Source organism: Lithobates pipiens, unplaced genomic scaffold (genome assembly GCF_037356315.1).
Source record: "Lithobates pipiens isolate NorthernLeopardFrog02 unplaced genomic scaffold, aLitPip1_a1.2 Scaffold_3, whole genome shotgun sequence".
NCBI classification, from domain to species: Eukaryota; Metazoa; Chordata; class Amphibia; order Anura; family Ranidae; genus Lithobates; species Lithobates pipiens.
In genome coordinates this window covers 227,657,835-227,683,029 of record NW_027507790.1, presented here as the reverse complement: position 1 = coordinate 227,683,029, position 25,195 = coordinate 227,657,835, and the positions used below count along the sequence as shown (strand labels likewise).

General features: G+C 42.1%; 1 protein-coding gene across 1 annotated transcript in view; it reads right to left on the bottom strand.

Moving 5' to 3' along the window:
- Nucleotides 1-4,297: 4,297 nt before the first annotated feature.
- The window catches only part of RANBP3L (RAN binding protein 3 like), a 73,709-nt gene continuing 52,811 nt past the window's right edge, over nucleotides 4,298-25,195 (bottom strand). Inside the window, exons 9-15 of the mRNA XM_077462855.1 lie at nucleotides 24,456-24,540; nucleotides 21,907-22,006; nucleotides 18,108-18,232; nucleotides 13,991-14,111; nucleotides 9,712-9,854; nucleotides 7,337-7,532; nucleotides 4,298-5,189 (exon numbers count right to left, since the gene is read on the bottom strand). Of these exons, the coding sequence (XP_077318981.1) occupies nucleotides 5,146-5,189; nucleotides 7,337-7,532; nucleotides 9,712-9,854; nucleotides 13,991-14,111; nucleotides 18,108-18,232; nucleotides 21,907-22,006; nucleotides 24,456-24,540 (814 nt within the window). The 3' untranslated portion in view covers nucleotides 4,298-5,145. The remainder of the gene's footprint in view (nucleotides 5,190-7,336; nucleotides 7,533-9,711; nucleotides 9,855-13,990; nucleotides 14,112-18,107; nucleotides 18,233-21,906; nucleotides 22,007-24,455; nucleotides 24,541-25,195) is intronic.

Below are 25,195 nucleotides of genomic sequence, written 5' to 3'. Positions count from 1 at the left end.
TGAGTCTCTCATGTGTTCATTTCACATCAGTGCTGAAAATGGGCCTAAAAATGGGATATACACTACATTTGTTGCAATACACTGCATCTCAATCCACTGTACTGAATAAAGATGAATGAAATGTCACTTTGTGACAGTTCAATAAAATTGAAGAAAATAAATATAAAAAAAAATAAAAAAATAAAAAGAAATAGAATGAGGATTCATTTATGAGTTATGGGCCCTGAAACGTTTAGCGCCCACACCAGAAGCTGTGCACCAGTCCTTTAAGCGAAATTCCAGATACTGTATGCATATTTTTGCATGGTTACATTGAACCAACTTGGACCAATGTATGTTTCTCCACTATCTCCATGGTTCCATGCCAAGTGGCTTGCTGCTGCCATGTTGGCATCAGCAGCTCCCATATCATCATCTTGGCAGCTTCCCTTTAACATTTGATTTTTATTAATAAGTGCCATCATGCAAATAAATAAAAAATAAATATATATAACTTTCTCCAGTTAATTTTTCAGTGACACCCCACCCTTAACCCAGCTGTGACAAGGTGATGCTTCTTTTTCAGTGGCACTAGGGTTGTCACTGACCCAAGTAACCATTGAATTCTGTTCAGAACAGATCATACAGTATGTATGTGACCTGCGCCCTCTTGTGGATTCTTCAAAGGGCAGCACAGAGAATTTGTTGCGTGTTCATTCAGGTTGAAGTTTGCATACTCCGGGTGCATTTTGCGTTTTTTCAATCTACGTTTTGGTCCATTGAAGTCTATGGAACCAAAAACCAGAAAAAAGTCCATAAAATGCACAGATGTGAACATGACCCATAGGACACCATGTAGTGTGTTTCTGCAAAACTGAAAACAAACAAAAAAATGTATAGGTGTGAACCAGGCCTAAATGGCAGCAGAAAATAGCAATAAAAAACGCGCCTAAATGCGTTTAGGCATGGCAATGTTTTGCGTTAATTCATTTTATTGTCCAAATTATTTATTTATTCTGAAATGAATGAAGGCCTTTTGTGTACAACAAAACTCTCCTCTCCTGAATGCACTGGCTCTGGGTTTTTTCTTTCTGCCTCTAATCCCCTACAAGTGCATGGACACATAGGCTAATACAGAGAAGTCTTTTAGAGGCAGGAAAAAAAATAAAAATAAAACACGTTAAATGCCCCTAAAAGCATGCTTGGGGACCCAACACATTTTATCTGCTGTTTGGGCAGATCGTAAGGCAGCCATCCTCGGGCTCTCATTAGAATATCATACATGAATTTATTAGTATGTTTCTGAATTATGAGAAGAAACCAGGGTACCTGGAGGACACTCACAAGCACGGGGAGTACATGCAAACTCCTTGCAGGTAATGTCCTGAAAAGGACCACCCTTGCGTCGAGGCAGATGTGCCAACCACTAAACCACTGTGCTGCTCTTCTAAAATCTTCCTATTCTCAACCTATGAGGACTTTGCCAATTTCCTTGATATCAGTTTTATACAGCCAAAGAAGCAATTTCTGGAGAGAAGAGAGCCGAGGAGTCAAGTGAGCGCCGACAGACGCTCGGATATAAGGTATAATCGCCATTTTTTAATATAGATCAGACACTGGGACACATATTGTTATATAACAGAGGGGATGGCATGAATAGATTATAGTGGTTTAACAACCACTTTAAAGCTCCCCATACATATCATCTGACCAGATTATTTTCACACAACCAACTATAGGTTTATCAAAACTGTCTTATGAGGACCTCCCCAAACTATTCAATCTGGCAGGCTCCCTTACTACACAGCACATGAGCCAATTTCAACCAGGGTTCTGTGGAACTCTATGGTTTACACCAGGAGTTGCTATGGGTACCTTGTGCTCTGACTAATTGACCTCCAATTGGACGTTACCTTCATAGTTCCAAGTCGATCGCCACTTGGCAAAGCCAATAGAATGGCACCAGTTTTCTATGTACTGTCACCTGAAAAAGCTTGTAGCACCAGGTGCAGGTCATCCAAATAATTCATCCAGTAGTAGTAATATGCTGTACAGGCGGTCCCGAGTTACAAACATCCAATTTACATACGACTCCTACTTACAAATGGAGGGAGGCAACAGGAGGTGAAAGGAAATCTCCACCTAGGAAGGGAAAAATCACTCCTGTAAGTTCTCATGGTATAAAGGTGTCTCCTTGTTTCCTCGACAACATTTTCAAAATCCAATTCTCACAGGGACAGAAAGTGAGGTGAAATCTTCTGAACAGGGGCATGGACAGCAAAACAGATTTTTTTTTTTTTGGGCTGGAGTTGCAAAAATGTACCTGTTCAAACATACAAATTCAACTTGCAAACGAACCTACAAATCCTATCATTGTAATCTGGGGGCTGCCTGTATACGGGATGCTGCTCTTCCAACCGGACCGGTATAAGTGGCCTCAGCCAGCACTACCCCATTAGCCATGTCCCTCTATGACTAAGCCCCACTACCCCATTAGCCACGTCCCTCTATGACTAAGCCCCACTACCCCATTAGCCACGTCCCTCTATGACTAAGCCCCACTACCCCATTAGCCACGTCCCTCTATGACTAAGCCCCACTACCCCATTAGCCACGTCCCTCTATGACTAAGCCCCACTACCCCATTAGCCACGTCCCTCTATGACTAAGCCCAGGGGGGAAGGGCGAAACACATCACATTGTCGTGGTTAGTGGAGTATTGCTGGCTGAGGCCACTTAACACTATACTGGTCTGGTCGGGAGCGCCCTGCATACTACATTTATTTAGTTAAAAAGGTAATTTCATCTGGCATTCTTCCCACCAAATTAGTGGGGTTTTTAAAATGACTACAAAATGTACTAATCTTAGCTGGAGTTCCCTGAGGCCTGCAAATTATTTCAAAAGGTTCCTCTGGGGTAAAATGTTTTAAAGAGGCTGTAGTACATGTAGAGGTTCACAATTCTGGATAAAATGAGAATCACAATTATTTTTTAGAATAAAGATCACAATTTCACATTATACAAAAAAATTGGGCTAACTTTACTGTTTGTTTTTTTAAATAATTTAGGTGTATTTTTTCATTTGAAAGACCACTGAACATATACAGTGCGACATAAAATATTGCAATGATCTCAATTTTATTCTCTAGGGTCTCTGCTAAAAAAAAAAAAAAAAAAAATATATATATATTTGGGGGTTCTAAGTAATTTTCGAGCAAAAAATACATATTTTAACTTGTAAGCAGCAAGTGTCTAAAAAGATTTAGTAAGTGGTTAAACTGACCTCATTTAGAGACTGAAGTTCATTCCTTTGATCTAAAAAGAACAAAAGATACAAGATTTTTCTTTATCGCTGTTGGTAAACATTTGCGGACTGAGTTTTTTTCTTTTGACAGCTCTGAGCAGAGAACGGCTCTGCACTTAACATGAAGCGGGGGGAATGCTGGGTTAAGATTGTGAGGCAGATTGAATCACGATAACGTTTTTTGAACAATTAATTGTGCAGCTCTAAGTACATGGTAGCTCTAAAGGAAATTATACAAATTGTATTGTAAGCTTGATGCTGGGTTCACACTGATGCGACTTGTATGTGGGTTTTTTCCCGCATTCCAATTCACATGACAGAAGACTGTAACCGCCTTAGTCTGGGTTCACACTTGTGCAGTGCGTGCCACCACCTGTGAGTCGGACAGGAATCGCACTCCCTTTTCAAATCACATGCAATTCTTTGAGCCCAGTAATTTTGTATGGGCTCAGTTCGCATAGCACCGCACAAAAAAAGTGCAGCCATCTTTTTTTGCCACACCTGAATCAGACGCATGGGTGTTCACACCCATGAAACCACTTCTTACAATCGCACTGCTTTTTTTTTTGCAATGTTTTGGAGTGTCATTAATTTAACAATGACACCAGTGGCAGATCGCATTAACAGAGTGCGATTTCAGTGCAGTGCAGGAAACTTTTATGAATGGCTGAGCGCCCCGCATCGTACATATATGAACAGGGGCTTAGACAGAGATCCAAATATCAAAAAGATAATCTTCATCTGTTTGTGTCTGTCTTTACACATTGAATAACCAATGGTACTTGAGAAGTAGTTGAATGGGGGGGGGGTCACCAAAAATTGTTCTTGCACGGGGGCCCTTTGGTGTCTGTCTGCCACTGAATACTGATTGCTCTGGAAAACACATTTATTTTCAGGCCATGCAGCTCATTGCTCATACAAGCCTACTAATCTGCCTTCACAAATCCTTCCAAGTGACCAAAGAAGGGAACTCACGCCACAGCATCAGAAATGAAAACTTAACGCAAAATTCAATTCACATGTAAACAGAGTAACGGTTTTATAAATGTGCCAAGCAAACCCTGTTAAATAGTTTTTTTTCTAAATTTATATATATATTACACTACCATAAACAACCTTTAATAAAATATAAATATATATTTATATATAGATATATAGAAAGAACAATTTTAAATACACAATAGATTAGGTATATTTTACAAATTAGCAGAAAAAAAAAAAAAAATATAGCCCTCAAAAGTCTCAGCCACCGTGACCAAAAAATAAAATAAAAAATGATAAAACATGTCAAACAGGATGTAAAAGACTGCAATGGTGTGCAATACGAATATGGCAATGCATATACAAAGTAAGCTTGATCATTGCCATCAATATGATGCACAGTATTGTAACCAAGTTATACCTTTTTCTTTTTTTTTTTTTTAATTCACACACATACAGGCTTTGACTTGCTGGTATGATGCATGATCACGGATCTCCAAATTAATGAATATTAAATAACAAGGGGAGGAGAGACGTTGTTGTTATTGGGAATGTTTGTCTCAAGATCCTTTGGCTAAATATTAAGGTGCACTCAGTCATCATTCTTGAGGTATATATATATATTTATATCTCTTAAAGTGTCCCAATTAACGATCCTGTCAAATAAGTCTTTAGTAGATACTGGATTCCAAACATGTCGCAGAGACAGGAAAGTCTATCCATTGGTTATTTTGACACTCCTTGTCTGTGTAGTACATTTTAATAAAAGGACGATTTTGCTCAATGCAATTCCTTCTCTCAGATTCCAGTTTGTTATTGGTGATCTTGTAGATGATGTTGTACAAAAATGCATGACAGAGAGGATGGACGGAAAGCAACTGTCAGGAGTACAGGACGGGCCGCTGACGGATCAACCGGAGATGATCTGTAAAAGGTAGAAAAGTTTTATTCTGATATTGTATCATTATTTTGATACGGTGTAATGCAAAACCAAAATTAAACTTTTTTTTAAATTTTTTTAACCAATGCAGAAGATTTACCCCCCCCCCTTCATGACCAGGTATTTTTTTGCAATATGGCACTGCCTTACTTTAACTGAAAATTGCACAGTGGAGCGACTGTAAAATGTATATGCCTTTTTCCCCCCACAAATAGAGCTTTCTTATGGTGGTATTTAAAGCGGAGTTCCACCCAAAAGTGAAAGCTCTGCTCATCAGCCTTCTCCCCCCCCTGCCACATTTGGCACCTTTTAGATCGACATGTACCCGTCCCTACTTCTGAGAGATCATGCCACGATCATTTGGAGGTTCAGCACCCCTCCTCCTTCCCCTGCCGAAGAGCCGTTCAGAAACTGCAGCCAGCAGTGAAGCCGAAAGGCTTCACTTCTGGGTTCCCTTACTACAAATGGCGAGTGCCCATGAAAACATCGGCTGGGGTGCGGACATCGCTGGATTCCAGAACAGGCAAGTGTCCCAACATTAAAAGTGAGCAGCTACAGTGTGGGGGCGGGCAGAACTCTTGTTCAATCACCACTGCGTTTTTTGGTTTTTTTGCGCTTTTTTTTTTGTCACCATTTTTAAACAAAAATGGTGACAATTTTGAAAGAAAAAAAAAAATCAATATATTTTACTTTCTGCTACAAAACACATCCAATGAATAAATAATAACAAAATAAAAAAAATCTAATTTCTTCATCAATTTAGGCCAATATGTATTCTGCTACATATTTTTGGCAGAAAAAAAATCCCAATAAGCGTATATATATTGGGTTGCGCAAAAGTTATAGTATCTACAAACTATGGGATATATTTATGGGAAAAAAAAATTTCCCACTCGTAATGCCGCCGATCAGCGACTTACAGCGGGGCTGCGATATTGCTGTGGACAAATCGGACACTGACAATTTTTTGGGGACTAGTGAGCTAAACATATGCACTGTCACTGTACGGACACTGGCTGGGAAGGGGTTAACATCAGGGGCGATCAAAGCGTTAACTGTGTGGGAGGTACTTTTACAAAGGGAAGACATAGATCCTAGCCTCTGCTTTGCAGGAGCACAGGATCCATGCCTTCCCTACTGACAGAATGGCAATCTGCCTTGTTTACATAGGCAGACCGCCGTTCTGCCTCAAACGATCAGTGGGTGCCAGCAGTCTGCGGTATCTGCTGATTGGCTCCTACTGTGCATAATCACAGTGGGAGCGAGCCGCCAGTGGCGCACATTCGCGTCCTCTACCCGGGAGTGCGGGGTCGTAGAATATTTTACACACACACACACACACACACACGTGATCCTGAGCAGGCCGGCTGCCCTGTAGCAGTAAAACTGCTATAGGGCAGTACCCAATCACATGCAAGGATAATAAAAACAAAAAATAGAAAATAAAACCAGCATTTTTGCTTGCACATGACTGGGCGATGGAAGTCAGTAGAGCCATCCCTCATTTACTTAGCCCCAGAGCATCTGCACTTGCAGGCTATTTGCCTTTATTAACTCAATCCAATAGAGTCTGCCTTTTCAATGTAGAACTATTGGCAAAACCTTTTTCTCTTCATGGTTATAACCCCCCTGCCAGTTTTTCCTTGTCATCTATGTACAATTGTGGCAATTTCCCGGGCCGTCACATTTGTTAACAGAATTGAAGGCCCTGGTCTCTGTCGGAGATTGAACAGTGTGATGCCCATCTTGGTACACCCTGCACTCAGTAACCGGCAGTCACAAGGAGGCAGCAGACATCTTGTTACACCCAGCCCATATAGTTCACCACTGGTGCAGCCCTACCAGTATCCCTATTGGAAGATTCCCTCCTCTATTCCTTCTGAGGTCAATCAAAATTTTAGATTTTCTTTCCCTCTATGTAAATGGTTACCAGGATAACCTGAGGTGTGAGGGTGAAATTCCCTAATGAGGACAAAGACAGCAATACAATACCCTACACTCAAACTAAAAAGGTTTTGACTTTATAGGTAAAGTGGTTCTAAAGGCAGGTCTTTAATGCATTCTATGGCCATCTTATGCAGAACATCTGTTTTGATAGTTCATCCATTTAGCTAATCTACTGGTCATCATACCTGACATCTTGCTAGAACAGAATTTAATTTCGTCATCCTCTTCATCCTCAGAATCAGTGTCAAGAAGCTGTGAATGGGAGCGGTTCTCATCTTCACTGATGGGCATGCTCTGCTCCTGCTTGGCTCGGAAGCTGCACATTGCAATGAGTCGATGATGGATTGCAGCATGAAGGCGTGCAGTATCTTTCACACTTGCCTGAAAAATAAAGAGGCATAGGAAATTGTAAAACACTGATGAGTGAACCTGGTGCAGAATTAGTAAAATTAACATTGAAGATGATATTGAAAATGATTAGAAGCTTTTTTTATTGTTTAAATGAATGCCTATATTAAATAATCAGCAGAGAAAAGACAGGGGAGTTGCAGACTACCCCTTAAACTCTTCACCGTAATGAAGAAACCTGTGTAGTGTTAACTCTGCTTAATACTATAATTGTCAGATATAATTACATTATTAAGAAAAAAAGAATTTAATAATAAAAATTGCCTTGCTTAGTGCACTTCACTTTGAAAGGGAACAGCCTATTTGATTTTAGTAAATCAACCCCATTGCCACACAAGGGTCAGTCCATCTAAACCTGATATCTTATCTATCGTTGGAGCCTGGTGGGCAAAATAAGCACCTGGCTGCTTATGTGTCTTAGTTGACTGTAAGATCTCCCTGTTACGATCTCACCTGAGAGTCTTGGGTGTTCCTACTCACCTATGTGTGTTCCAAATCCTCCTGTTCCATTTTCTGATAAAAACATATACGAATCCAAACAGTGGAATGAATGAGAACCCCTCATAATGGTCACAGATCTGGGAAAGCTGTGCAGAGCTCTTACAAAATGTCCCCAGGAGATACAAGAAAGAATTCTATGGCCTGACATGACTAACCCACTTCTAAGCCCTTGTACACACGGTCGGGCATTCTGACAACCAAATCCGTTGGATTTTGTCCAATGGATTTTGTCCGAAACTGCTGCATACACACGGTCGGACAAAGTTGTCGGAAAATCCGATTGTACATAACGTGATGACGTTATTTCGTTACGACGGGACTAAGTTCAAGCTAGTAGCCAATAGCTTTGATGTAGGAATTTGATCTGAGCATGTGTGGCACTTGGTCCGATTGGAATTCTCTACACATGATCGGAGTATGTCCGATCGGACCAGTTTGTCGGAAAATATTTCCAGCAAGTTGGAAAATTTGGTCCGACGGATATTCCGACAGAAACAGTCCGATGCATACCACACAGTCGGATTATCCGACAAAACGGTCCGATAGGACACATTTCGATGGATTCTGCGCCCGTGTGTACAAGGGCTAAGAGTACATGATGCCTGGCATGGAACAAAGGCAAGTCAGAGTGAAGTCAACACCCTAACTTTAAAATATTTGTTCTAGAGTGAAAAAAAAAGACATATATCCATTAAATTAAATTAACTTGACTCTAAAGGCTAATGGTTTTCTCACCTTAATGCATTCTCATTCACCTTAATGCAGCATCCCTCAGACCCCCTCTTCACACTTACCTGAGCCTGATCTCGCTCCAGCGCTGTGCACGAGAGCAGCGGCTCGCTCTCTCATCATAGGCTCAGCCTTTCGTTCCTGCTGGTGTCACTGGCAGCCAGTGAGGGGGTGGAGCGGAGCCGCAGTCTGCGTCAATGGATACACAGAGCATGGCTTGGGAACCAGCCTGTGTGAGCGTTCCCATAGCGGGTACCATAAGCGCCGGTGGGGAACACAAGAAGAGGAGAATCGTGGGTGACCTGTGCAAATCCATTGCACAGAGCAGGGAAGTAGCACATGCTTGTTATTTTAAAAAAAATATGGGTTTACATTCACTTTAATACAAAAAGTCTATTAGGAAGCCTCCATCGATGCCACCCACAGAATCCAGACAGATCCAGAGGAAGGCATAAAAACCCTTACAAAGCATGGTCCAAATTTGCTGCAATAAGAAAAAAAAAACTCCTTGATGAATCTCATACTCCTTGGCTCAGCAATCTACTGTGTTATGTTATGTGCGTTCAGAGTTTGCAGGAGGGGCTCCCTGTGGCTGCATGACTTATAGAGAGCCTCTGGAGTGGTTTGCCCCTTAATACTTTATCATGTGTATGATTAAAGTAGGTAAGTCTGCATTGAATGTAGACACTTCAATTATACGCCTGATAAAGTGGCAAAATCCCCTCAAAAGGGGGGAAAACCCAAAATGTGCTGACTGTATATTTTTTACATATGTTTTTATCAATTATTATTATACAGGATTTATATAGCACCAACAGTTTGCGCAAACGCTTTACAACATGAGGGCAGAAAGTACAGTTACAATACAATTCAATAAAATTATAATGACTTCATAGCTGAACATTTGGGGCTATTGATTTACCTGCACAAGGAATACTTTGAGGCTGCTGTCAGTCAGATCAGTGGCGGTGATACGCAGACTCTTCCTGTTCGCTCTCTCCAGCTTCATCTCATTGAAGATTTTACTGTTCAGGATCAGCTTCAAATTGCCGTGATTCCGCATCACTGAAATAAAACAACTCTACTTAGTACATATAACGTGAACATGCTATCCATACTTTACAATAGAACTCCAGTCAAAAGTGATTTTAGAAGCTCAGCTGGGTTTCTACTTCTCAATAATTTCCCTCAATTCCTGTTTCAGTGAAGATCATCTCTGAGATAGAACATACTGTTCCTCCGATGGGGGCACAAAGTAATACAAATGCTGAATTGGGAAAGGTGAGAACCTCCAGGTTTCCACTAGATTTTTTTTAAGTTTTGCTTTACACATTGCACTAAAGTTAATATTTCCCAATTTTACAAGGTAATAGCTATACTGACGAGGCTGCACTGATAAGCGGCATTCATGGGCACTGATAGTGCACCGATTATCAGTGCAGATGTCCCCCTTTACACTAGCCGGTTAGGTTACCGGCTCTCTTCTCTCGCTGTGACAGCGAGAGGAATAAATGCAGATAACTGGCAAGTAGGTTTACCATCTGATCAGCTGTGTCCAATCACAGCTGATCACGCACGATGTAAAAAGCCGCTGATTGGCTCTTTACCCCGATTTGTGATCATCTGTGTTCAGAGGACACAGAAATCACAGAGCACGCCGCAGAGAGCGCGATCACGGGAGGACATCATAGGATGCCCTCCCAGAGCTGGCCGGCTGCACTGCAGCGGTCATTTTGCTATGGCGCAGTCGGCAAGTGGTTAATATATGTGTTGCGCCGTTGTGGATAATGTATATGAAATAGACTTCAAATTATGAATAAGGCTACTGTCTTTAAGACATACAGGGGTTGATTTACTAAAACTGCAGAGTGCAAAATCTGGTGTAGCTCTGCATGGTAGCCAATCAGCTTCTAACTCCTGCTTATTCATTGAGATTTGACAAAAGAAAAACAATAAACCTGGAAGCTGATTGGTTTCTATGCAGAGCTGCACCAGATTTTGTTCTCTCCATCCAGTGTTAGTAAATCAACCCCATAATATATGTAAATAAAAAGGAAACAATGAGCACTCAGCAATAAAAAATATTATCAAACAAACAGAGCAGCTAGCACTAAATAGTTGGCCACCCTATCAAACAATTAAAAAAAGAAAGAAAGAAAGAAAGAAAGAGAGAAAGAGAGAAAGAGAGAAAGAGAGAAAGAAAGAAAGAAAGAGAGAAAGAGAGAAAGAGAGAAAGAAAGAAAGAAAGAAAGAAAGAAAGAAAGAAAGAAAGAAAGAAAGAAAGAAAGAAAGAAAGAAAGAAAGAAAGAAAGAAAGAAAGAAAGAAAGAAAGAAAGAAAGAAAGAAAGAAAGAAAGAAAGAAAGAAAGAAAGAAAGAAAGAAAGAAAGAAAGAAAGAAAGAAAGAAAGAAAGAGACAGTGGGTCACGTGATCGTGGGGTGCCGCTCTGAAATTTGGTAAGTAGGCATTTTTTTTTATAAAACACACAGACAGGAGCAGCTGCCATTAGGAAAGAAGGAGGATTGTTAAGATTTGAAGTGTTATGAGAGCAGCAGGAGTTGCAGGGGGCGGGCACTGTCACAGGATCCAACAGGCAGGGAGGGGAGGGAGGAGGACAGGAGGACTGCGGATGGCGGAGGCACATAAAATGACCACGGTATCAGGACTCAGCAGCCATGATGAACTGTGATCAGTTTACAAAGGGGTGGGCAGTGTTACAGGGTGCCAAATGACGCAGCACAACCACTGTGCTGTATAAAACGCTTTAAAGGAGCCGAATCCTTTTTTTGGGTGAACAAATGCTTTAAGGCTTGCCTATCTGTCTATTTCTCATCTATGGGACATGTTTTAGAGAAGGTAATTTGTCAACATGGCAGTTAATTAGAAAACTGCCTACACCCTGCGTCTTGCATTGTTCAGAAAAATGCATGCAAAAGAATTGACCATTTCAGCAGCTGATAACGCTAATCGGTCAACTAAAGCTAGTATTCATTTTCTTCCTATGAACGCAATGTAGAAGGTGTTGGAGTGAAACTCTGGAATGTGCAAACAATTGATAACAAACCAGAGGGAGAAGATGGTAGGTAGACCAAAGACCAAGAAAGTCTGCTCTGCTGACTGTGGTATTAGCTACAGCAGAAGACGCCGGAGCATTCGCTTGTTTTTAAAAAATGAACATGACCTTTCCCCTATATTCTGAGCTGTATGAATGAGAAACACAAAGAGGAAGTGATACTAATCAGCAGAATCATGAGACTGTTGCTCCATGTTCTCTGCAGACACCATGTCCACTGGGAGGATCTCGGCGGATATAAACATCCTTATTGGTAACTCTGGTCAACACACGATTTGCGGCTTTATTTCTTTATACACCGATACAACTTTGTTACATAGGATTTAATATGTGATGTTAAAGTAGTGGGTGGAAAAAGAATAATCACTCACAAATAAATACTCAAGCCTAAAGTTCTCCATTGCAAACATGGCATTCATTATAGCATAAAATGCCTCCCCTGCCTTTTTTAGACAAGATTCTCAGGATAGAAAAAACTCAATGTGCTCCTGTCAGAATTCAGCCTAAAGCCTAGTATACATCTGACAGCTCAGGAGGAGCGGATGTACTAACAATCTGATGTTAGTACGGCGATCTCCCTTGTAGTTCTATTGTGTTCTGACAGGAGGGACAGCATCAGCATCAGTCCCCCCCCCCCCCCCCCACCAGAACACACCGGTAAGCGCTCTCAGCCATTGCCTGAGAGCACTGACTGGGAGCCGGAAGACCTTTTCTGGTCATGAGCTTTTGATAGAAGTGGGCCGAACAGACCAGCTGCCATTCACAGGGGCCGAAATTCGGCCAGTTTCTAATGAACCGGCCGCTGCCGGCCGACATCTGGCCAGTGTGTACTAGGCTTAATGGGGAGATTTACTAAAACTGGTGCATGCATAATCTAGTGCAACCGTGCATAGTAACCAATCAGTGTCTAGGAATTATTTTCAAAGTTTAAATGAACAAGCTGAAGTTAGAAACTGATTAGTTACTATGCACATTTGCAGCAGATTCAGTGTGCACCGGTTTTAGTAAATTTACCCCTGGATGTAACTTTATTATTATTATTATTATACAGGATTACAAGGAGCTTTACAACTTGGGAGTAGACAGTACAAATACAATAAACGTTAATACAGTAGGAATCAGAGGGCCCTGCTCCTTAGAGCTTACAATCTAAGAGGGTTCATCACTAACTGCTAGGCTGCTGCAGCTGAACAGTGTACATAAGCATAGGACTGGCTGATTAAAAATCTGAATTTTAATTTTGCCACTGTAGGTACAGCAGCAAAGAAAAATATATAGGACCCATATGTTGTTAACTTTTTTTATTTTTATTTTTAAGGTGGGGGTGATTAGAGTAGGTTTTATCACTATGTCTCACTGGGGAGATTTCTCCTCACGTCCTGTGCTGACTGTCACAGTCACTAAGACAGCAAGTGACAGAACTGACTAAATGGGGATGCAGATAAAAAAACCTTGATAAATGTTCTAGCCCCTACCCATTCTAATGCTCTTGTTATGCCCTGTACACATGCGGTCAGACTTTGCGACGGAAAATGTGTGATCGGATCTTGTTGTCGGAAAATCCAATCGTGTGTGGGCTCCACTGGACTTTTTCCGTTGGAATTTCCGACACAAAGTATGAGAGCAGGATCTAAAATTTTCCGACAACAAAATCCGATCATATAAATTCCGATCGTGTGTAGACGGACAAAGTGCCACGCATGCTCAGAATAAATTATCAGACTATTGGCTACGGCCCTCTTTATAGTCCCGTCGTACGTGTTCTAGGTCACCTCGTTCTGAACAATCAGATTTTCCGACAACTTTTTGCGACCGTGTGTACGCAAGACAAGTTTGGGCCAAAATCCGTCCGAAAAAAAATATGACGGATTTTGTTGTCGGATTGTCCGACCGTGTGTACAGGGCATTATTGTTATACATATACATGTTGGTGGAGATCACCTCTCTTAATGGCAGCTAGAGAAGTGTCACAGGAACAAGCCAGCATACAAAAAACACCCTCTAGCAGCAGCATGCAATTGATGATCAGGTTACACTTCGACAGGTTCTCACCCTTCCCCCCTCTATTGAAAAAGTTTTAAAGAACAAAAAGCTTCAGCTGGAATTACACTTTAAAACCTTCACCGTACCTATACGAGATCGCAATGGTCCATCATCATTGACAGCCAAGTCATTGAGCCTAAGGTAGCCCCGTCCTCTTTCTGTCCACACCTGGTTTTCTTTGTTAAACACAAAGAGTTTGCAGCTAATCTGTGGAAAGAAAAATGCTGCATTCAGTTATAAAGTAGCGCAAGTCATTATCCACGACTTAAAGACAGAAGACCCCAATATGTTTTAGATCATAAGCCGCGTTCAGATATAACAAGCAGCTGTGAGCAACAATAATAAAAACGTGAGTCAGGCTTTAACAGATGATATTGGATGGACAGACAGATCTGTGCGTGTATATACTATATATTTATATTAAAATGCAGGAGGTATTAATAATATTAGAAGGAACAGGAAATGTGGAGACTTCAGCAGTGACATCTTTCAGTGCAAGCAAGCTGGTATTTGGCACAATGAAGAGATGCAAATAAGGGTATCAGTTTAAATAAGGGAGAGCGTAAAGCTGGATATAGATCATATTTTTTCGATCAGCCAGTAGGTTGATCACGAAAAACAGATTTCCCTACCCACACAAGCAAAGTGGATGGAGGAATCCTCCCCACTGTGCCATTGAATTCTTACAGTGGGGAATATTCTGCTGTCAGCATACACCGATCAGCGCTGCAGCTGATTGATCGAGAACAACTAATCTAGATTAATCTCAATTTGGCTGGTCCCTGCAGAATTTTGATTTATCTATGGCCAGATTTAGTGTTGGAATCACAGGGGAAGGCTAGAGTTACAGGGGTGATTAGTATAAAGTTTACAGGAAGGGTTAGCGTTAGGGTTACAATGAGGGTTACAGGGAGAGTTACAGGGAGAGTTTTGCCACGTACACACGACCGGACTTGGTCCGACGGACTGGAATCAGTCTGACAATTCGATCGTGTGTGGGCTCCATCTGACTTTTTCTTCCCAAAAGTCCGGCTGACCTAGAAAGAAAACTGGCTTCAAATCTTTCCAATGGACTCGAGTCCGGTCGAAAAATCTGGTTGTCTGTGTGCTAGTCCGACGCACTAAAACCGACGCTAGGGTAGCTATTGGCTATGAACTTCCTTATTCAACGTCACAACGTTCGAATCCGTCGGACTTTTGGAGTGATTGTGTAAGGCCAACTTCGTTTGTTTGAAAGTCCATCGGATCTCAGCTGCAAAGTCCATCGGACCAAGTTCATCAAAAAGTCCGATCGTGTGTACGCAGCATTAGTGTTTTAGTTTATAGAGAGGGATAGTGTTTCAGGTTACCATTAAAATTCCAGAGAAGGTTACTAATCTAATTGGATGCAGTTGACACTGTTTGGCTGACACACTTAGGCCTGGTTCATGCCTATGCATTTTTTTTTGTGCATTTCCAGTTTTGCAGAAACACACCACAGTCCATTTAACATTGTTTCCTATGGATATAGTTCACATCTTTGCATTTTATGGAAAGGGCCAAGGGCTTTTATGTTTTTTTGTTCCATAGACTTCAATGGATCAATAACATTTATTAAAAAACGTCAAGTGCATCTGGAATATGCAAACTGCAGCCTGCATAGGTGTGAATCAGGCCTTAATCTCCCTGGCGGTATGATTAGTTCTGGTTTTAGGTGCTGAAAACGGTACAATTATTTTGCATGGAAATTTGGCGTTTTATATTGTAGTCCTGTAATTCATAAGCCGCGTACACACGAGCGGACTGTCTGGCCAACTTAGTCAGTCGAAACACATTTCAGCGGACAGTCCGCTCGTGTGTGGGCTTCAGCGGACTTTTTCAGCGTGCAGTCTGGCGGACTAAGTATTTCGGAATTTCCGTAATATTGTCCGTCAGATTTTGGTTTCAGCGGACAATCCGCTCGTGAGTAGGCTAGTTCGACGGACTAAGTATGGCGCATGCTCAGAAAGGATTTACACGGCGAAAGGTTGCATTGCTGTGTATTGGACTTCCTATTTCTAGTCCCGTCGTACGTGCCGTACACGTCATCGCGCAAACTTTCGACGGACTGTTTTGCATCCGTGTGTGGTCAAGTCCGTTCATTCGAAAGTAGGACGGACTGTCCGTCGGATTGTCTGACGGACTAAGTTGGCCATACAGTCCGCCCGTGTGTATGCGGCTTTAGGAATAACTTTCTTAAATCTGTTCAAACCAGAGTCTAGCAGACATCCCGGGTATGATAAAGTTTATAATATAATAAAGAATAATAAAAATTATTCAATAATGTAATCAAATCCAAAAACACTGAAAAAAGGGACAGTTTTTGGTTGCTATGGACAATCTCCAAATTCCAGGCAGAAAAAAAACAGTATTTATAATATAAAAGTGCATGCAGGGCACTGGACAGACCACTAGGGACAAAGGAGGTGTGTAATGTTTTTATACAGTACTGTAATCTGTAAGATTACAGTACTGTGTGTGTTTTGTGTGTTTTTACTTTTTTGAATTTGGCGCCGATCTCCGCTCCCGTGCGCCGTAAAGTCGCAGGGAACGGAGCTCGGCGGCATTCGGGCACTGTGTGAATCGAGCGGAGGACGATTTGATCACACAGCGCGGAGGACATCGCTGGATCCAGGGGACAAGGTAAGCAACTTCTCCCTGTGTCCTCCCTGTATCCAGCGAAGCGATCCCGAGTCTGGCTCGGGGTTACCGCTTATGTTGCCAAAATCCCAACCCGAGCCAGACTCGGGATTACCGATAGGGAGGTTAAACCGGTACTAAACCGCAGTTCAAGAAAAAAAAAAAAAATCCCCTGCAAGGTAATGTCATAGTGTGCCGTCACCACCGAGAGGGTTTCCGTCTTTACCTGGTCTTCCTTCCAGGTACGTGGCCTCTGGCTACATGACTGACTTGGGGAGAGAGGACGTCACTCCCGTGCATGTGCGTGGGAGCCGCCGTTTATGGCATGGGCTCCAAAGGTCTGGCACAGTATGCCGGACCTTCAGAGCGCATGCAGCAGTGACATCAGTGGCTGCACACACTCTGAATATCTCCTAAACAGTGCAAGTTTAGGAGATAGTCACGGTAATTACAGAGTTTACCATCACTCTAAAGCCCCATACACCCTATCAGATTATCTGCTGAGTTTTTCCTTCAGATTTACCAAAACTATATAATATGAGGACAAACCTTAGGAGTTTCAATGTGTATGCAATCAGGCAGGCCCTTCTACTACATGGTTTTGGTAAATCTGAAGGAAAAACTCAGCAGATAATCTGATAGTGTGTATGGGGCTTAACTTTTCAGTTGAAGGATGTTGGGCAGGAGGAGGCCCCGCAACAGCGGTTCATCAGGAACTTGACAAAATTTGAGTTTGGCCAGCTTTAGGGTTACAAGAAAAATTGGTGCGAGACTTACAGGAAAAATAGTGTTGGAAATAAAAGGGGGGTTAGTGAATAGGCTGGAGAGAAGGTTTGTGTTAAGCCATGTATACACTCGCTGAAAACCAGCTGATTCAGCAGAAACCGGGTGACTTGTGTACAGTGGTCTGAAAGTAAGCATCTGATCAGCGCTTGAGCCTCTCTGCTGTCAGAATTCAATAGAACAGCAGGGGAGATTGCGGCACCAACACTGCTGGTTGAATAAAAAAAAAAAAAAAAACCCCACCAGTGTGTACTCAGTGTTACAGGAAAGATAACTGCAAGGGTTACAGAGATTAAAGCGCTGCTCGTTTTAGCGGTGCTTTTCACCCGAAAGAAGGGGTTAAGAATGCCAGTGTTGCGGTACCTCCAAAGTGCTTTTCAGGTGCTTTGGAAGCGCTGCCTATTCATTTCAATGGGCAGGGTGTTTTGGGAGGGATGTATACTGCACTCCCAAACCACCCCAAAGATGCTGCTTGCAAGACTTTTGCTAACGTTCCACAAGCACACCGCCCCTAGTGTGAAAAGACACACTGAAATGAATGGGAGGCAGTTTTAAGGTGCTATTTAGAAGCTATTTCTGGCGCTAAAATGCCTGAAAACTGCCTCAGTGTGGTAGGGGTCTAAGGCAAAAAAAAATAAAAAATAAAAAAATTCCAGCATTTAACTCCTCTAGCCAAAAGATAATATATTGGTTTAAAACTGAGCATTTGCCGAGTGGTCGGAGCAAGCAAAAAGGACTGCACATGTACAATACACTCCTCACCTGTAGCACATTGCGCTCTGACTCTTCTCCAGTGATAACCTTCACTTGGTCCAGTTCATATTTCATTCTTGGCCTGGAGGTGTATGCTGCAGCAGACTCTATAAGGCTCGTATGCAGTCTGTGCTCTAGAAAAAAAAAAAAAAATTAGATTCGTCATTGACAATTTTTATTCAGAGGCATGCTAAAGGCTATTACATGCAACGCAAAAGTCTAAGGGCGCTTTCACACCGGGGCAGGGGGGGGGGGGGGGGCATCGGCTTTACCTTCAGTTTACGGCCACTTTTAACCCCTGCTAGTGGCTGCAAAAAGGTTAAAAGTGCTAACAAAGTGCCGGCTGGCGAAACGCTTTGTAGGCGCTTCGGCAGCGCTGTCCATTGAATTCAATGGCAGGGGCGTTTTAGAAGTGGTGTATACTCTGCTCCCGCAATGCCTCAAAGATTTTGCTTGCAGGACTTTTTTTTCCATCCTGCAAGCGCACCGCTCCAGTGTGAAAGCAATCAGCTTTCACACTCGGGTGGCAGGCGATGCATTTTTCAGGCGCTATTTTTAGCCCTTTAGTGCCTGAAAAAAACCTCAGTGTGAAAGTAGCCTTATTGCCCGACTGCCAAAGGCAATGCCAAATTGTGGGGCAGAGCAGTGAAAAGCCTTCTTTCCAAAGAGGACCAAGGCAGGCAAGGGCAGCCTCCAATCCGGGATGGTAATCCTAAACTGTGACAGGGAACAGCCTTCACGACAGGTCCTGTTCAAAGAAATCATGGAATAAAAACACCAGGGGATTGCTCTACTGCATAATATATTTTATTATGGAGACATGATTTCTGCTTTTAAATTTAACTCCTTAGTGACTGAGAGTAAAACAAATGTCAATTTTGATCAGTGTGTACAGCGGTCTGTAAGCACAATTTTGCAACTTTGACATGCGTTAAAGCTGAGTAAAACTACACATATCACCACAACTACTTTGTGTATTTTTTTTCAGGAAAAATTGCACGTTTGGTGGTAAATGGTAATGAATATCTGCTTTTTTTTTTATTATTTATTAAAGAAAAACTGGCCAAAAATAGTAAAAAAAAAAAACAATTTTTTTTTTTTTTTAATGTAGCTGTATATTTCTTGCTGTCAACATAACTTACCACCAAAGAACAAACCAAAATAAATTCTCCTGCCCCTGACAATCTCAGCAATATCATATATGTGTATGTTAGTTGTTGTTAGTACAGCCCAGAAACAATGCTGCGCATTTTGCTTTTTTTTTTTTAGCCTAAAGCACACTGGTTCTAGTTTCTTTCTTCTTTTTTTTTTTTTTTTTTTTTTTATTCTACCCAAAATTTACTGACCCTGACCTTTGACCCTGGAAAAACCCAATCTAGGTTATTTTTTTTCTCTTTTTTTTTTTAACACAGGTTTGTTTATATCTTTCTCTCCTGCAAGAGAAAGATACATTTTATCTTTCTATTCAGAAGAGGAAGTAAACAGGGGTGGGCTCACAGTGACTGATCACTGTGATAGCCGATCAGAGGCTATCACAGTGATCAGATGACCTGGAACCAGGCGTTCTGGGGTCCCGATCTTTAACACAATAGTCCTGTTTCTGTGCTGGTGGCGAGCTCCCAGCACAAAGATAGATACATACAGTGGTGTGAAAAAGTGTTTGCCCCCTTCCTCATTTCCTGTTCCTTTGCATGTTTGTCACACTTAAGTGTTTCGGAACATCAAACCAATTTAAACAATAGTCAAGGACAACACAAGTAAACACAAAATGCAATTTGTAAATGAAGGTGTTTATTATTAAAGGTGAAAAAAATCCAAACCATCATGGCCCTGTGTGAAAAAGTGATTGCCCCCTAAACCTAATAACTGGTTGGGCCACCCTTAGCAGCAACAACTGCAACCAAGCGTTTGCGATAACGTGCAATGAGGCTTTTACAGCGTCCTGGAGGAATTTTGGCCCACTCATCTTTGCAGAATTGTCCTAATTCAGTTACATTAGAGGGTTTTCGAGCATGAATGGCCTTTTTAAGGTCATACCACAACATCTCAATAGGATTCAGGTCAGGACTTTGGCTAGGCCACTCCAAAGTCTTAATTTTGTTTTTCTTCAGCCATTCGGTGGTGGACTTGCTGGTGTGTTTAGGATCATTGTCCTGCTGCAGAACCCAAGTTCGTTTCAGCTTGAGTACACGAACAGATGGTCGGACATTCTCCTTCAGGATCTCTTGGTAGACAGCAGAATACATAGTTCCTTTTATCACGGCAAGTCTTCCAGGTCCTGAAGCAGCAAAACAGCCCCAGACCATCACACTACCACCACCATATTTTACTGTTGGTATAATGTTCTTTTTATGAAATGCAGTGTTCCTTCTACGCCAGATATACTTGGACACACACCTTCCAAAGAGTTCCACTTTTGTCTCATCGGTCCACAGAATGTTGTCCCAAAAGTCTTGGGGATCATCAAGATGTGTTGTGGAGAAATTGAGACGAGCTTTGATGTTCTTTTTGCTCAGCAGTGGTTTTCTCCTTGGAACTCTGCCATGCAGGCCATTTTTGCCCAGTCTTTTCCTGATGGTGGAGGCATGAACGCTGACCTTAACTGAGGCAAGTGAGGCCTGCAGTTCCTTGGACGTTGTTGTGGGGTCTTTTGTGACCTCTTGGATGAGTCGTCGCTGCGCTCTTGGGGTAATTTTGGGCGGCCGGCCACTCCTGGGAAGGTTCACCACTGTTCCATGTCTTCGCCATTTGTGGATAATGGCTCTCACTGTGGTTCGCTGGATTCCCAAAGCTTTGGAAATGGCTTTATAACCCTTTCCAGACTGATAGATCTCAATTACTTTCTTTCTCAATTGTTCCTGAATTTCTTTGGGTCTCGGCATGATGTGTAGCTTTTAAGGATCTTCTGGTGGACCTTACTGTGTCAAGCAGCTCCTATTTAAGTGATGCCTTGATTGTGAACAGGTGTGGCAATAATCAGGCCTGGGTGTGGCTAGAGAAATTGAACTCAGGTGTGGACAACCACAGTTATAGTATGTTTTAACAAGGGGGGCAATCACTTTTTCACACAGGGCCATGATGGTTTGGATTTTTTTTCACCTTTAATAATAAACACCTTCATTTACAAATTGCATTTTGTGTTTACTTGTGTTGTCCTTGACTATTGTTTAAATTGGTTTGATGTTCCGAAACACTTAAGTGTGACAAACATGCAAAGGAACAGGAAATGAGGAAGGGGGCAAACACTTTTTCACACCACTGTATATATGCGGCCCCTGGATAAAGGCTAGGGTTGCCACCTCATCCCTTTAAACCTGAAACATATTAATTACACAGGTTCTGTGGCCAATTAAGGTGGTACTTAAACTCACTTGGTGCTTTATCTGCATTAAATTAGCCTCAGAACCTGTGTAATTTATGTGTGTTCGGGTTTAAAGGGATGAGGTGGCAACCCTAATAAAGACCCACTTCTGTGAGGCCGCGTATATGCGTACCGTTGGTGGGAAGGAGTTAACGAGTATTCTGTGTAATCTTCTTTCTTTCCACAGAGATATCCTATCAGATGCAGTCACTGTTTGGGTATTCAGGCAGCTGCAGATAAACGAATACAATAGCTGATTGATTTGTCCATCTACCCCTTAAGCTTTAATGGTTGGATCAATTGATTTTCTATTGTTCTGGCTGTAAGAGAGAGAACCTGAAACATGTATGACTACCCTGAGTTAGGCATCAGACATATCTTTGTACATATATTCCTGAACATTGCATGGCTCATTACAGAATAATATATACAGAAAGCACATCTTACTCTGATAAGGCCAGTTCCTGTTATATGATAATCTAGATGACGTGGATTCCCGCCTGCACAGCGGTACTCTGGTCTGAGATGGTGTCGGCCTCTTGGGACTCTGAAAATAGAATGGATAGTTTATCTTACACTTTGCTATTAATAAATGTTTGTGGCTTGTATGTTGTAGATCGTTCCAAGTTTTTTTTTTTTTTTTTCTGTTGCATAAATCCAGTTCACAATCATTGCAAAAAGAACATATTATTATTATTATTATAATACAGGATTTATATAGCGCCAATAGTTTGCGCAGTGCATTACAAAATTACATGTTCAGGCCTATTTAATATAGCAGTGCAAAGTGAAACTCCATCTTCAAGGAGCAGTGTTCCAAAGTAACCAATCAGATTTCATCATTTTTCCTCCTTTATAAAATAAAAGAGCATTGACTGCTGGGAGTTGATGCATTCTAAACATAGTGACTGCGCTTCACATCATCCTTCAAATGAGAGCAGATAACACAGCACAATACTTTCAATAGCCTGTAGGTTGCATTTAATTTTTAAAGAGTGTTTAAAATGCTTGTTCTGATATAAACGCATTTTGTTTAAGTTTACAGAACTTTGTACAATAATAACAGCTTCCATTAGGAACAGTTTCATGGCTGCTGCAAATAGCCACAGTTCCATATTAAGAGCTCTGTGGGAGCTTATTTCTGCAGATGACCTGTCTCCACTCGCTAGAACATATAGGATTATACTGTCATCCTAACTCACAGGCAACTACGGTCACTTGACTTGGGATTCACATTACAGACAGAGCACTCTGGGCTAAATCCAAGACCCATAAACATAAACTGAGAAGATCCATTCTTTAATTTAATCCTTGGTCTTCCCAAATCCCAACCATATACAGCATAACAGTACAGCTGCCATTAAAGTGGAAGTAAAGCGGATTTTAAACAAATGGCTATTAGGTAGGGTATTAATAACAGAAGAGATCCTATTGGGTCTCTCTTCTGCCAAAAATGCATCCTTCTGCCTGTTAGATATGTTCACTGAGCCAGCGCATGCGCTGCTCAGCAAACTTTTACGGGCCTGATCCGTGCCGTAGTGATGCAACTCCTGTGTGCATGCGTGGGAGTGACATCATTGAGGCCTGGCCTATCAAATGGGCAAAGACACAGGACTCGGAAAGAAGACCAATCGGTGATGGAAGCGTCGGGGGCCCAGTGGATCGATCCCACTGCAGTGCTGGAGGACACCATATGACAGGTAAGTATGCCATAATGTACTAATATGTTGTACATACTAGCACATTATGGCATATCCCACCTGGGGGACCCTAAAAAGAAAAAAAGTTTTTTATAGCAGACTTTACTTCCGCTTTAACAGTCCAGCCTACTACTTTCAGTGGCTTCACTATATATTATTAGCATAGCTGTAGCATGTATTCATCCTTTATATGCCAGAGAAAGTGGCCTACACTTCCCTACACTCCGGGGCACTTCAAACTGGTGAAGCCTGTAGTAGCCTTTGTAATTTGCTTCATTTACTATGTTTCAGAGACTAGCAAGCTCTCCTTAACCAATGTAGCATCAGGCACTGTGGAGCAAGTCATCCTTCAAGGTCGCAGCAGTAGCACTGATGTCATTTAAAGTGGTTGTAAAGGCATTCTATGCATTAAGATAAAAAAAACCTTCTATATGCAGCAGACCCCCTCATACTTACCTGAGCCCCATCTCGATCTAGCTATGTTGAACGAGTGACTCAGCTGTCCAGGACTCTCCTTCCCATTGGCGGATATAGCAGCAAAGCGCCATTGGCTCCTGCTGCTGCTGGGGGGAGGGGGAGGAGGGAGGAGGGGGGAGGGAGGAGAGAGAGAGATTCCTGACGACGTACCGCAGGCCTGCTATTGCTCTTAAAGCGCCCGCCGTACACCTACGGCGATTCGTGCAGCCAAGCCAACCTGCCACAGTATAACGGCGGCTGGTCGGCAAGCGGTTAAAGCCCAACGTCAGCTGATACTTTAAGTACAGAGAGAGAGGGTGGGGCTGGGCCGTGGCTAAGTGTCTGAATGGACACAGGGAGCTGCAGCTTGGCTCGGTGCCCCTATAGCAAGCTTCTTGCTGTGGGGGAACCCACCAGGAGGAAGGGACCAGGAGGGCGCAAGAAGGACCCAAGAAGAGGAGGATCTGGGCTGCTCTGTGCAAAAGTACTGCACAAGGCAGGTAAGTATTAACATTGTTATTTTTTACCCCAAAAAAAACAAAGACTTTAGTATCACTTTAAGTCTCAGCAGCTCAGTTATTCTGCTCCTCACTTCCAGAGTTCCTGCTCTGGGTTTACATTGGAGATTGGAAGACTGAATGGTGTGGAGTTGCTGGAAAGGGGAGAGCTGAGCAGGTTTGGATTCTTCTACTGTGAGCGGCTTTGATCCTAAATTGCTCCACAGTACCTGCAGAAGTCACTGAGTGCTTGTTAAGAATGTGGAATAATAAGGAACTACTAGTCTCAACATTCCAAAGAAGCTACATAAAACCTACACGCCAGATGATGCCAGCTGCTTACCATGACTCTCCTTTCCATGTTCTCACCAAAGATGAAATCTGTTGTATATTTAGGTGGCATCTGATCAAAAGGCTGCATCCTAAACCTGAAACGAGATTTTTTTTTTTTTTTTTAGCAGTCATCAACATGAAAGAAAACATGGTTGCATTCCCCAACCCCCGCACCTTCATGTCACACCCCACCATTTACCTAAATTACATGGTGCTTCTGTCTGCAGAATCTGTTTTTTTTTTTGTTAAGTTTAGTGGACACAAAGCCTGTCTGTCCATTCAAAGGGATCAGAAAATGGAAGACTACAAGTCCCATCTGCCTTTACAGCAGAGGGACTCACCGATTGCACAGGCGGCAAAGCGGTGACATTACCACACTTGCTGTCCATTGTTTACTTCCTCTGTAATTTGTATGGACCTGGGGCTGGGGGGTAACCAATGCAGGAGCCTGTGCATTGCACTCAACATGCACTGATTGCTTGTGCAATGCTTAGCAAGCCTGAATGCAATAAATTAGAGCTGCGCGATTCTGGGAAAAATGAGAATCACGATTCTTTTGCTTAGAATGAAGATCACGATTCTCAAAAAACTGTTTTATTTGAAAAACTTACAATCTCTGAGAACATTAGGTTATCAGAGCTTTGTTAGTTTAATGTTGTCCATTGATGTTTGCAGATATAGTAATGAATTTGCCTCGGTACAGAATAGATCTGCACATTTTATCCAAACAGTTATTTTTTTGGCAGCACC